We start from the raw sequence: 15,591 nt of genomic DNA, 5'->3' as shown, positions 1-15,591 counted from the left end.
TCTCCACTTTTAGTCCCTTACTAGGAAACACTTTTTTTGTAAATATGTAATCTGTTAGTTTCTGGTAATTTTTTCTGCTTAAAATTGAAACAAATATTGTTTCAGTACAGTCTGAGATATTCTAAACACTGGTGCATATACCAATATATGTATTTTTCAAAATATTGTTTCTTTACTTAAGTTGTCTTTTTATAAATTTTCTTTCTTATTGTTTCATTTTATTGCATACATTTACAAAACCTAAGTGAATACTAATGTTTGATTACAGCCCAATTAAAATACTTGTTCATGTGAGTGTGAATTTACTAAATATTCAAATCATTATGGTAAATCTGAACAAAAAGTTGATGTACCAATTACAGATCCAAATTTACATCAGTTAATTATATAAACACTAGTGAAAATTAAAAATTGTCAGAATTAAAAAATAAGCAAAAGTGATTAAAGAAATCTATGCGTTCAACTGAATTGTGACTAGATTGTGAGATGTGGATAGTTATGAGTAAGGAAATGAGTTGATGTAAATATTACCAGAGGGAGAAGGAGAAGTATTAAAATGTTTGGTTCCATGCCCTCACTATATTGAAGTATACAGAAGGAGTCTAGGTTATTATCCACATGCTTGTTCTAGGCATCTGTATTATTAAGCCATTAATAAATGACTGCCTTGCTCTAATTATGTAAGTATTGTTTGACTTCAATGAATTGTAATTCTTTTTTTAGTATTTCCTGATCTCTGATGAATTTAAAAAAAATAATGTAAATTAGAATGAGAAGTATTTCTATTGATTAAAACATATAATGGTTGTAGTATTCTATAAAGGCTTTATGTCTGTTTTTGGAGTTAATTGCTTTTGTTTACATCTTTTTTCTGTTTTAATAAATGCCCCATTACAAAACTTCCAAAAGTATTGATTCATCTTAATGGTTTCAATATTTCTTGAGTAAAAGTTTATAAAACCAGATTTTTTTATTAAAAAAAAGTAGGGTTTGTTTTCAAACATTAGGAAAATTGATAACATGTTAATTATCACAAAAACTATAGATAACTTAACAGGCTTTGTTTTTTATTTAGTTTAGAATCTCAACATTTCTCCCAGATTTTGGCCTTTTTCTTTAAGTAAAAATAAGACTTGTTAAGCTAATTATTTGTTTTCTATTTACATAAATTTTCTTCCAATTAATTTTTCTTCAACTTTTTACAAAAGTATTATCTGTTAATTATCACTAAACAAAGTTAATTTAGCTGAACTTATAAAATTTACTGGAAAACTATTAAATACATAGTTCTGCAACCCATTTGCTTTGTTTTAATTTTTTAGATAAAAAATCAATATCTATCTTTGTCCCTTAATTATGTCTGAAGAATTTTAATATTTTGTTACTTTACCTTTGCATCACAAAAAAGGCAAAATGCTAATCCTATCTCAAAAAAAAGAATTTCTGGATTTATGTTTATGTTGATATTTTGCATAAAATTACTCCTAGGAATGTGGGAATAAAACTTTGTAAATCACTCTACACACACACGCATGCATGCGCATATGTATGTAAGAAATTTTATATTATTCAATTAAATACTGTGAAATATTACATTGTGAGATTAAAAGTGTTTCAGTTACAATGAGCTGATCAGAATGCAGAACACTGTATATAGTCAGTGAAAGTCACATGAATATAATAGATTATGGATTAAGGATGGATCTAGTATACTACTAGAGCTTATATTAATGGTAAAGAATATCTGTTTTTTCAGAGATTTTGAAATTTAATGATAAAGGAATTAAAAAATCATAACTAAAATAAGATGCAGGTAGCATACTGATAATTTTCAGTGAATTTATGAAAATTGTAATGTTTTTGAATGTATCACAATGCATAAAAATCTTGAGCTATTCCGCCATTGATGCAGTTTTATGCATCAAAACAAAACTGGCTAGAAAAAATTACTACTGGGAATAGACGGGTCAGCCAAAATGATCCTCCTAAAAATTTATGGCTATATGTAATATAAGTGTGATATTTTTACTGCCTTCTTTCTCATATCATCTCTCATTCCACTGATTTTTTAAATGTATTTTTTCTTTATTTTATCACATTTTAAATATTTGATATGAATTATGTCAATTTTGCCCTTGCAAGTACAAAAAATAGGTTGTCTTCTATAAAGATAGCATAGTGCGTGGCAAAGTGTTGTTGTATGCCACCTTGTTAGTGAATGTTGAGATTGTAAAACTGCCTTGTTTGGAAAATAAATTTATTTTGAACTGTGTATAATTTTATATACATCTATGAGCTATGCTGTGCCTAAAATCTGTACAAAGGTCTGCATACATTGGCAAAATTTACAGATGAACTAAGTCAAATTTTTTATTTCAGAAGTTGGATACAGTAAAATAAAAGTATTTTTTCACTAGAAAATTAATTTATGATTATAATACCATGCTTAAAGCTTCTAATAGTATGCTGTTCATATTGTTTACATTTATAACCATGAGTACTTAAAAACAATTCATTACTATCAAAATGAAAGAAAACAAATGGATTAGTATCTGCTGGCATTACTAGTTATTCTTTTTACAAAGTGTAATGGTAATAGTGGTTGGGAAGGAGCATTTTTTAAAAAGTGAAAGGACACCTTTTTTTTTGTTAGACATGGGAGTGAGGGTAGTCAAAGACTGCAGCAAATGAACTGAAAGCCTACTACTATTATTGAGGTTGAAGTTTCTTGAATACTTGCATTCAAGTATTGAAGCAATGAAGAATTTTATTTATATTGATATTTCCTGATGGAAATTTCAAAACCAGTACTCCCATACTGGACTTTGTTTACAGAGGTAAAAAAAATGTAAATAATATGTATATAAATTCTAAAATGGGTTAAAAAGCTATTATTATTTGAGTTACTTGAAAATCTTATAATTTACTCTAATGAATGAGTTATTAAAATTATTGTTACGAATCTAGTGAGAAAATGTTAGACTTGAATGACTTTTATCAATAATGCATATATCTTTTTTCTGTATGTTTTAATGTAGATGTTATTTGTAAATATATACTTTTTCTGTCATGTTTTGGTAAAAATTAAAAAAACTATAGCAAACATTTTTATTAGCTAAATTGTATCACAAAAACAAAACAAAATGAACTGTTTATCATGAAATAACTTTTCATTTAAATCTATGTTCAGGCAATGAAGTAGGGTTTGTTTTATACCTTAGTAACAAAATGAACACATATGTTGAATTTCACTTAAATAGATGAGAGTTCTAAACAAAGTAATAGAATTCTTCTTACTTTGATACTTGCAGTAGGATTTCACAAGAAGCTCCATGTATTTATTAGGTGATAATAATTTTGGAGTAGGCAGTGTGTTCCATTTACTTCAAGGAGAATGAACAGCTTTTTATCAGATAATGAAAACCTGTGAAGAAGAAAATCATTTAATTGGTTTATTCTTTTAATTGTTAGATCATTATGCTTTGCTACATTTTGTTTTTCATAAATATTGAGAGAGAAGTTTATTTGTCTTTCATAATAGTCAAAAGTTTATTATAACAAAATTTGATAATGCTATAAAAAATGACTGTTATACCAAACAATCATATTAATAAATTTGATATGTAAGAGATTATCCTGTACTACTCTCACGAATGATATTATTGACTCTTCCTGCTTAATTTTTTAAGCTGTAATACTTGGATTTTGTAAAAATACATAAATGTGCAGATGTTAATATCTTAATAATATTTTAATGCATTTTTTCTAATAAGTTTCATTAATGTCTGGAAAAAATACAAAAAAGTTATAGGATAAATCAATTTTAACTTGTTTACTTTTGTATTATGAGTTTAAAAGTAGGAGAAGAGCATTTTTAGATATTTTTGAAAGAAACAAACATGTTAATCTTTAATATGTTTGAATAATGCTATATATTTTGTAGTATTACAAAATTTTACATTTCTCAATGATCTAAAGATGAATACAAATGAAGAATACAACATACTATTTTTTGTTACTGTGTATAATGAAATGTTAACATTTTGAAAGAGGGGGAAAAAGATTTGCTTTCTAAATATAAGAAAAGATCCTAAATATAAATGAGCCTACATTTTTTCAGAACTTTCTTTTTATGTAGTACTGACAGCTGTGATGTTACCCTCTAACAAATTCTAAAACGTGTAATAGAAAAGCATTTAGTTTTGATTAAATTCAGTGTTTTACAGGAACAGGTTTATTAAATATTGCTGTGGGTATTTATACTTCCCATTTTTCCAAGTTTTCTAGAACCTTGGAATTTTTACTCAGCTCTTTTAGTTAGTGGTCTTTCCTAACCAGCTCAAAATGTATGTCATGAAAACTACATCAGTAAAAAAGAAGTTGAATAAGAACTGCAAAAAGACCACCCAGAATATTTCCTTTTATTTTTAAAATATTTTTTAATTTATTTTTGTGTATTAAAAAGAATTATTTGTGTTTACTTATTCTTCTTTTGGAATGTTCATATTGTTTGAAAGAAGGCTGTCATATATTGTGTCACATCCTCAGCAAGTAAATTTAATTGTTTTCTGGCAACCTTGATATATTCAGCATTCGTCTTCATTTCTCAGAATACTATAAATCATTGGTACTTAAATAAAAATAATGAACATATAAAATATTTACTTGTGAATTATTCTTTTAAGTAAGACATCCATATTTATTCAATTAACAGCATTTTAATTTCTATTTAAACCTGTTTGAACTACCATTATATAATTTAAAATGGATGAAAGTTATTGATGAATAGAAAAATTCATTAAAAGTTGTATTTATGATATTACACTTTAATTGTACAATTAAAAATATATGTGGATTTATCTTAGTACATTTCATATAGTTAACCATTTTATCGTTTAAACATATTAAAAGTAATAACACCATAATTACACAATTGGAGATTAACATTTTTGGAGGTTATAGCTGTTATCCACAATTCCATGAATCACTGAAGTTAAATATAATAAAAAATATAAGTTTTAATTTGTTTTATATAAGTTTAGTTCAGATGCGTAATGCTGTAAGGACTGATTAACTAATGATCAGTGTAATTTATGTAAGTAAATAATAAATTGTGGAATATTTAAAACAATTAAAAAAATGCATTTGATTACCTGAATACTCAAAAATAATTATTATAATTGAGGTATTTTGATAAACAGTATCCCTTTTAGTCTTTACATTACATATTTCTATAATATTTTGTTATAATTCTCCTAGAAGAATTCCCTTTTTATTGTGTAATGATACAGTTCTTATACAGTCATTTCTAATATTTACCATTTTACAATTCATGCATGTTGTGTTTAATAATATATAAACGACCCAATATTTGATGGTAACATGTATTGATTGTTTTATTTGTTTTAAAGACTAGTTAAAAAACTGATACTAGTTCTTTAAACATTTTTTTATGATTTTTAAAAAAATAACATTTCATGTACTGATGATAAACATTAGAATATCTGTATATGATTTTTTGTGATGTTATTTAATTGCTTGTGTGTTTTAATAATTTAGGTGTTTGAGTTTGTAGAATTGGTGATTAAGATTCATTGATTACAATTTATATATTTATATAACAATAGTAATAATATGACTATAGTGTAAGACTATAGTTTGTAATGTGCCCAGTTGTATATGCGTGAGGTGTCAGAGGTGAGTGGAGAGTCTGTGGTGTGGCTTGCTCATCGTCTCGGTCCAGTATTAACTGCACGATATCTGTCACGTAATTTACTGCGTATGCTGGCATTATGTTATATGGGAGCTGATAATCTTAGTCCTGTCCCAACTGTCATTTTGAGTGGTCGTTCTTCTGCTGCTAGTTTATCAGCTCCATTTTCTCACATCGTTGCCGATGAATCTTCTGTTCAAGTTTTGGAATGTCTTTCATCAATTGCAGGTGTGTTTATTAATAATATGTAATATCTAGGCAAAAACATTTTTATGAAAATTACATAATATGCAGACAGTTTTGTATAATATTCAATTTATAATTCTGATTTAATTAATAGCATTCAATATTTTTTCTTTTGTAGTCAACACTTTAATATAATAATAATAATAATGATGACAGAATATAATAATGTATATCTGTCCTCTTATTAAGCATGATAGCATAAATACAAAACAAAAATCAACATTTTGTGTCAATTTCCTTTCTCATGACAGCAGGTAATGATTGTAGTGAAAATAAACATTCCTTTCAATAAAGTCAAATTTATGATTTGATCTCCCAATCCAAAATGGTGCTGAAATTCATTGTGAATTGATTGAAATTTATGGATTAAATAAAGGAGAGACAATGACATCATGAGTTTAATAAACATTATACCAATGTCTATCAAAGAGAAGTAAAAATGATAATAATGTGCAGGCAATGATCTGCATGAATGTAAAAAGTTTAAGAAAACTGACACTTCATTATTAGTATTGTTATAGATATTTCATTGTGTATGATATATAGATTTTTTTTTTGTTTAAAAACTGCATCTTAAATTGTATGTAATGTAGGTTCCAGAAAAAATTAAAAATTGTATATAAGAAAACAAAGAATACATTTTTAGCAACATAATAAAGGTATTCATTGTGATGTGATGCAGAGTGGATTTCTTACATTAGAGACCATTCAAAATAACATTCCATGTTGTAATGGAAGTTTATTTGGAAACATCCCAATCTCGTAGGGTATTAAAAAGCTTGTTCCTCATCTGAAAGCTGTTTAGAAAAAATTACAACTTTGTACTAGGCACAGTTGATAGGTAATGAACAGTCAAATATAATGGAAAGACAAAACCTAGTACAGAGCAGTATGTGCTGCCATCTCATAGTTACATTTTCACACTTCAAACACGTCAAACCTCATTGATTTCCTTCTTTTTTTTTGTCATTTGTTGTTGCCATGGTGTCAGTTATGCCTTCTATGTCAGTATGTTTAAAATAATGTGGAGTGATTGGATTTTAAATAGTTGAGCACTTATGATATTTATTGTTGTTTATAGTGATAAAACTATTGGTTAAACTGCTGTAAAAATAGGTTGGTTGTTAAATTCTGTGCAGCAACAGCTGGTATAATGTATGTAATATTGAGAATGGGTCTTGCAGAGTTTGACCAGTTTCTGTGACATATGAGCTGCATTGAGGTGTTAAAACATGTATTGTGTTCAAAACTTTGTTGGGCTGATAAACCTGCAACACAATATTGTTTGACCATACACATCATTTATTACTGTCAAGGCTATTGTGGAGTTGAAATTCAAACCCAATCCACAATTTATACTCAGTGAATTTGATTCTCTTTGATTTTCACTTTCTCCTGAATTTATAAAGGGGATATTAAGGACATTAATTTCATTATAGATGATGAGGTGAAGGACACACTGAGGTGGATAAAGGAAAGACCATTGGAATTTTTCAATATGTAGAATGGGTTTTTCTTAAAAAGCTGAAAGAATAGCTTACTTGTAAAGTGGTGTTTTTTAAGAATTTAATTGCCAAAAAATTACTGTTTACTATTGACTAATGTGTGAGACCATCTCTTTTTCATATTGATATAAAGTTTTTCAGTACAGTTGAATTATTATGAACTAAGGTATTTCAAAGTCTGGACTTTTCATTAGCTTTTGCAAAATTTAATGCTTATATCCATAGTCGTCATTTTTTCATACAAGATTTTATTTTAAAATAAATAATTTTTTTTTAACATTTAATTAATATTTATAGTAATATTATACATTTTTATACTTAAATTTACATTATTAAACATTAACTGCAGTTAAGCATGAATTGTATTTCTTTTTTCCAGCTCTTTATGGTGAACAGTTCATAATACTGCAGTATTTACCACATATTGCAGAATTAATTGCACTTTGTAAACGTAAATTAACACCTAATTTGGAAGGTGGCCTTATTGGATGTCTAGTTTTGTTTAAACATATTTTGCCTTACATATCTGATTCTACTCTTGATGATATTCTTCAGGTAATCTTTGCTTTTATTTAATTACACCAGTTTAGTTTCTTGATCAATTTGTTATTATAAAATACAACAATAACAAGCTTATAATAATTAAATTAAGTATTAAAAACCTTAATAGGTTTTGATTATCTACGCATATCATTGGTTGTATGTCAAATGAATTAGTGGCAGCTTTATTATTGAAAAGAAAACAATTTTTCTTACCAAAAAATATTCTGTTTCACTCTACAATGTCAAGAGGGCTTACCATCTGAGGTTTATTTATCATTTTCTAAATGATAAATTTGGTCATGTATTCTTATATTACAGCAGTTTGTTCAAGGGTTTAAGAAGCAGAATATTTAATGAGAAAAGAGCTTTTAAAAAATGATCAGTTCAGGGATAGCAGAGGATTCAGTTTGAATCTTGAGGAAGGTTTGCCAAATGTTTTGTTAGAATGATAACATTTAATCCAAATTTTGGATGATAAAAAGGAAAAACGAGAAATACTTAGATAGTTTTGATATCTGTTTTTGGATAAGAATGGGAAATTTAGTGGTTGGACAATGTGAAGATGAGCGAATTCTGAGATGGGTAAAAAGGGGTAGAATTTAATAAGTATGATAAGGAAGAGGAAAGCATCTTATTGGACATGTTCTATGTAGAGATTATGTTCTATGAAATATCACTGGAAGAAAAGAGAGTAAGAGGAACAAGAAAGATTAGTATCATATGCGAATTTAGTGTAATAGGTATAATATAAAGGATTGCGGATCTGGACATTATACAATGAATTATGTACTGATCTAAATAAATGTGTTTTATTTAATCATGCTTACAGACTTTAGGAAAAGAAGGTTAGGACCATGAAAAATGTTCAGTTTAAACTTGTCAAAGGACAGATTCACTGAAGAAGAGAATTTTTATAGCTCACACAAAAGTGTAATTTGATTCACATCTTGTAGTACTAATAACATTTTAGTGTTATTAGTAATAACACTAAATTATTACTAATAACATTTTATGTTATTAGTACTTAGTATGGTAATTTAGTATATACATTTATCAAGCCTTCTAAATTTTATTAAATATTTTCCATGTTGAAAAATCAACAGAAAAAATTAAAAACAAATTCTAAGAAATAAAAATTTTATGTTTTATTCTTTCTCAACATGACCACTTTTGTAATGAACTCCCTTTGCTCATATCCTTAATTATTGCTTAAAATAACTAATTGATTGTAACTTACTTTCAGGATGTGATATTAAAAACAATAATTCACCCTTCACTGAGACTATTAGTGTCTATAAGATTAGTGTATCCTTCAGGCGTACAAGCTCGTTTTGTAATGGCTGTTAAACTGCTGGATTGCTTATATATTCTTGCTGTTCGTGTATCTATAGAACATCGGTTATTGCTTGTACATACTGTACAGAGGTTCTTTCTTGCATTTTCTAAAGCACGAGGCCAACCTACATCTAGTAGTAGTTCAAACAGGTTTGTATTTTATTATTTATTTGTATTTATTGTTATTCCTATAGAAGAAGAGTTTTTTTTTATTTTGCTAGTTTTAATTTTTTCATATTACAGTAGAAGAAACATCTATTTAACCATAGTATAGTAATGTAGTGAAATGAAAATAATTGCACGTTTCACAGTTTGTATTTTAATTACAGTTGAAATTATAAAGGTGTAATTTTTTTTTGAAAATTAGTGTTTTACTATTTTGCTTGTCGTAATAGTGTGGTGATGTTCCTATTTACTTGAAGATGGTGAATGAAAATGGCATTTTGTAATGATTATCAATATTATTTATTTTGTTGTATGTTCAATTGTGAAGAATGTGATTTTGATTAAATAAACAGGAAGATTGATCTGTTCTCCATGAGTGTTTTAAGCTAAATGTTAAATTAAGCGATGATTTTTTAATAAATAAAAAAAAACTTTTTTTGGAAATGCTTCATGTGCAGAATTTCATTATGTGTACCTAAGGGATGAAATTTGTATGTTGATAAATTCAACATCCTATGCATCTACCCACGATTCGATTTTCACGTCATAATTGTACTTAATGTGTTTTAGCTTCTGGTTTGAGATCTTAATATTAGTGAGTGTGTTATATTAACATTTTAGGCACTCATTTGCTGATTTTCTTTTCTATAAATCAAATATTTTTAGATAGTATTATAATATAACACCCAAAAATTGAAATTTAGCTACAATAGTGTGCAAATTAATCCATAACAGATTTATTTAATAAAAAGTAACTTTATTTAGAAAAAAAATATACCTGTACAATTTTTTAATATCTAGTAATTAATATTTGCTTTTTTATTCTTAATTGCTTCACGTATGGGATTTGTCATCAGTTTAACACGTTTACTACACATTTTTTTTTATTTCTTCATCATGAAACCATACCATACATTTGAGAGTTTTTTTATTACTATCCAAAGATTTTCAATTGGATTTAAGTCTGGGGAGGTGTCTGGCCAAGGAAGCACTTTAATTTTTCATTCTTCAAAAACTTTTTCTACTTTTTTGGCAGTATGGCGTGACTCCAATTCTTGTTGGAACACTCAGTGGCCTCGTGAGAATTTGTGTCACAACTCTTCTTCAGAATTTTGATATATTCATCACTTTTCAATATACTATCTACTGGAAGTAATGAACAAGGCTTTCAAATGTGAAACAATCCCAAAATATTTTTTCTGGGGATGTTTGATTGTTGGATATAAGCCTGTGATGTATTTTCATTTGATACTTTTCTAACATATGGAACCTTTTGCCCCTGAATATAAAAATGTGGCTTGTCAGAAAACAAAACATTTGTTTGGTCCAGTTATGTGATTTGGCCCACAAGAACCTTTTTTTCAAATTTCTGGTTTAAAAGCTGGCCAAAGAACTTTCTGTCTAGTTGCAAGAAGTTAGTGTCGTCTAACAGTTGTCACATGTAAATCTGTTCCACAGGCTGCTAATTCTTGATTTAAGTCCACAGCAAATAGTTTTGGATCAGGTTTACTTTTTCTCATTAATAACTATTCCTGTGTTGGAGTAGCTTTTTTTACAGCTACATTTGCCTTTCCTTTGAGGTAAAGAGGAGCCAGTTTCTGTAAATTGTTTTAAAATAGGATTCACTGTCTGCAGTCCAACACCTCAATCAGAATCTATTTGTCATTGTGTGATACTGGTACGCTTAGACAGAGAAACAATTTCCTAATGCTTTCTTGGAATATGTCCATTATTATATATTAAAGATACTCTGAAGAAAGAAATATAATTTGATAATAAAAAATAAAATAAAGTTTCATAAAAAACTATTTATGATGTGAAAATTGCAAACAACCAAATAACAACAACCTCATATTACACAGACGACTAAAAGAATTGGGTGTGGTCTAGTAGTATAGTCACAATATCACAATATAGAAAAACAAGAAATTCCCTGTGGCAGATTAATTTGCATGCTACTGTACTTATACAATTATTAATTTTTATGTTGTATCCTTTCAACAAAATTTTTCATGGTAACATTTAAATTACCTTAATTGACAACCCAAAAAAAAATGAATTCTGGTGAAAAGAAAATTAAAATCCACCACCCCTTCACTCAGTAGGTTTGAAAAATCATTTGGGGTAGAAGTTTTTTAAATTTCAGTCCAACAAAAATAACTATAAAATTACATGATATTACTTCTTAAACCATTTGAAATAATCATAATCTCATAATCTGTGAAAATTATTTTTTAGATTAACAGCACAAAACTTCTCCTATAAATGTTCTCTAAATTTTCAAGGGTTGAAAACTTATTTTTTTTAAAGGAGACTATGTAGCTTGTGGCATGTAATTTTAAGGCCCTTTGAATGACAAGTAATTTGGTAGAAATAAAATAAATATTGGTTCACTGGTATTGAAGTTATGATTAAAAATGTGTATTTTTAGGTTATGTTGGGATACAGTGTTACTGACCCAATGCATTCGGCCTGAAATCGTCTGTTCTTCTTAAAAATATGGGTTTAGGTTTCACCAGCATTGAAAAAACATACCAGTAAACACAGCATTATAAAATCAGTTAAATATATGAAAATAACAATAATAAGTACTTCTTTGCTAGCAACAAGTTAAACAATTGATTACCTTGTTATAACAGGCTATAATTTTCTGCCAATTATTGAGATCTTAGTTTCCATGGTAAATTTTTGCAAATTGTTTTCTTTCATATTGTATGTAATTAGTGGCAAAAAGTATTTATTGTGTTTATTTCATCATCATGTTTTATTTAATTTGTTGTGTTTTTAGTTAAAATAGGCGTTTGATTTATGTTATTGTTCTTCTACCATTTGGCCTTTCATTTTTTGTCTTTAATAAATTTGTCTTGCTAAATTGCTTACAATGTGGAATAAAGAACTGAACTAATTTTCACATTCAGAGAACAAAATAAATGTGCTAGAAGAACTGTCCAAGAGTTTTATGAACGAGCATCCAAAAAAAATGTTTCACATTCTTCCATTGTAAAACTTGTAAAAAAATTCCAAGAAACAGGGTCTGTCATAAATAAGAAACACGCAGGGTAAAAAATTTTAGATGAATTAAATTTGGTTAAAAGCGTGGGAAATCTAGTAGCAAATCCTCAGAGTTCAATGTGTAAAATATTCCATTAAACTGGGGTTTCTTATGGTTCTGTTTTCACCACATTAAAATTGAATAAATTTTTTCCATATAAAATTCAACTGCATCAAGAACTGAATGAGGATGATGTTGACAGAAGGATTAAATTCTGTGAAGAAATGAGTCAATTAATAGATGCCAATCCAATGTTTATGAAAAATATTTGCTTTTCTGATGAATTCACCTTCTTTCTAAATGGTTTTGTTAATAAACATAACTGCCGATATTGGAGCGATGTAAATACTCATTTTTTCAATGTTGGAAACATGCAGCATCCTGAATAAATAAATGTATGGGCTGGTATTTATGGTGATAACATAATAAATATGAGACCATATTTATGCTAATATGATAACATAAATATGATTGGTCCCATGTTTATCAATGGGAATTTGGCAGGTGAAAAATATTTGCAGTTGCTGGATGAAGTTATTCACCCACTAATAGTCCATGTCTTAGAAAATCAGTTAGATGACAATGGAGACGTTACTTAACAAGGACATGCTTCACTTTCAGCAAGATGGAGCACCTGCTTACTGTTCACTTTCAGTTCAACAATGGTTGGACCGAATGTTTCCTGGGCATTGGATAGGTAAAAGAGGAACAGTTGAGTGGCTGGCAAGATCTGCATATCTTACACCACTGGACGTTTTTTGTGGGGTCATTTAAAATCCATAATTTATAAAGAAATTCGTGCTAACATACAAGAGTAGAAAAATAGAATTATAAGAGCATGTAGGGATATAACTAATAAAAGTAAGATGTGAATTTCAATTAAGACTTTATTATTGTTTACAGGAAAATGGGAATCATTTTGAACAAATGATTTAAAAATTGATACTTTTATTTTATTGAGGTAAAAAAAATGTGTTTCATTTATTATTTCTTAAGGACTGCTGTTGTTAAAAAACTTCATAACAAAATTAACTAATGAATGATTTAAGCTTTATTTTTTTATTAACAAAAAATTATTAATTTATGAATTAGTTTTTATTTAATCATTAAGTTTATCTGGTAATCAATTTTTCAACATGTTGCCAGCAAAGAAATAGGTACCTTATATTGGTTTTTTGTATGTTTAACTGGTGTTATAATGCTGTGTTTTCTGGTATGTTTTTTCAATTTTGGAGAAACCTAAAACCCGTATTTTTAAGAAGAATGAACAATTTCAGACTTAATGCTTTGGGTCAGTAACACTCACTGAAATATTGAAATACTGGAATGGGCACTGTCTATGTCCAACGTGAGCGGAAAACGAACGTGAGACAGATAGATTTAGAGGTATAGTTTTCATTGTCGCACAGTGCAGCGCATGCGCATTGTACCTAATGTACCGTCCCTTCAGAAAGTGATTCCATAAAACTTAATTGTAGTTAATATTAAGTGATAAAATCTCATAATTCTGTTTAATTAATAGAAAAATTCCAATGCTTATTAATATTAAATAAATGTTGAGTTAATCATTGTATCATACAAATGTTTTTATAAAAACTTTCTACAATAACTTGAATTATGAAAGATAACTTGTGATTTGTGATGAGAGAGATCGTCACAAACTTTTTGAACGGACTGTAGACAAAGAGAGGTATATCTCCAAATCAGCTATCTTTGTTGGCACGGATTTCTAACGCTAGTGCCTATTCCAGTATTTCTATATTTCAGTGGTAACACTGTATCTCAACATAACCTAAAAAAACACATTTTTAATCATAACTTCAATACCAGTGAACAAATTTTTATTTTATTTCTACCAGATTACTTGTCATTCAAAGGGCCTTACAATTACATGCCACAAGCTACATCGTCTCATTTAAAAAAAATAAGTTTTCAACCCTTGAAAATTTAGAGAACATTTATAGGAGAAATTTGTGCTGTTAATCTAAAAAATAATTTTAACAGATTATGATTATTTCAAATGGTTTAAGAAGTAATATCATGCAATTTTATAGTTATTTTTGTTGGGACTGAAATTTAAAAAAAGTTCTACCCGAAATGATTTTTCAAACCTACTGAGTGTAGGGGTGGTGGATTTTAATTTTCTTTTCACCAGAATTCATTTTTTTTTGGCTTGTCAATTAATGTAATTAAATGTTACTATTGCCATTTAAGATTTTTGAGTTGGGGTAGATGTTGCAGAGAGGGTGGGTTCCACCCCTTTGAAAATAATTTTAAAAAGGTTACCCTTGAGAATGGTATACATGCCGGCAAACAGAAATGCAATGGGACTGATGGCTGTTGAATAATAAATGTGGTAACTTTTCAAATGATCACCCTGTAATTATTTTAAAAAAGTAATAACAATGAAGTGGGTTACTTTCAATCCAGTTAATTGAAAAAAAAATATTTTAAACACTACTGTCAATTTGGTAAGTAAATGTACATTTTATATTATTTTGATCCCTTATTTTCTGACTTTAATAATTAAGTAGCCCTCATATGACAGAATTATATGATTATGATATTAAAATATTGGTATTTATTTCTTCTGCACAAGCATAAATATTTTAAATCTTGTTTATAACCCTAAACAAAAAGGTGGGTGTTTCTTTGTTGACTTGAGTGTCTTTTCTAATTATTCTAATCAACTATTATTTTGTCTTAATTATAATTTTTTTGGTAATTACCTTAATTAAAATATTGTCCTGGTTACTTATTTTGATTTAAAATTTGCTGTCAACAAGAAATTCTTTAAAAGTTAACCAATTTCATTAAGATTAAATAGAAAACTTCAATCTAGATTTAACACAATGCCAATTGTAAATCCAGTATCAGGATGTAGTGTGTCTGTTATCTTGTGTTCACCTTTTTAAAGTTGTTTAAAATTGGTAATTTCCATTGAAACAGAGAATTGTTAAGTGATATATATCATAAACTTATAGACTGATTTCTATGCAATTTTTTTAGAAATTTCTTTTGTCACTTTTGCT

At 27.9% G+C, this 15,591-nt stretch overlaps 1 protein-coding gene across 1 annotated transcript in view; it reads left to right on the top strand.

The window, feature by feature from the left end:
- The window catches only part of Wdr81 (WD repeat domain 81), a 91,128-nt gene that overhangs the window by 52,313 nt on the left and 23,224 nt on the right, over positions 1-15,591 (top strand). The window contains exons 18-20 of the mRNA XM_075374748.1: positions 5,674-5,941; positions 7,844-8,019; positions 9,251-9,492. Of these exons, the coding sequence (XP_075230863.1) occupies positions 5,674-5,941; positions 7,844-8,019; positions 9,251-9,492 (686 nt within the window). The remainder of the gene's footprint in view (positions 1-5,673; positions 5,942-7,843; positions 8,020-9,250; positions 9,493-15,591) is intronic.

The sequence above is a fragment of the Lycorma delicatula genome, chromosome 9 (assembly GCF_047948215.1).
Source record: "Lycorma delicatula isolate Av1 chromosome 9, ASM4794821v1, whole genome shotgun sequence".
In the NCBI taxonomy this organism is placed as follows: domain Eukaryota; kingdom Metazoa; phylum Arthropoda; class Insecta; order Hemiptera; family Fulgoridae; genus Lycorma; species Lycorma delicatula.
Note: the sequence above shows the minus strand (reverse complement) of the source record. Positions and strands in the feature narration are given on the sequence as shown.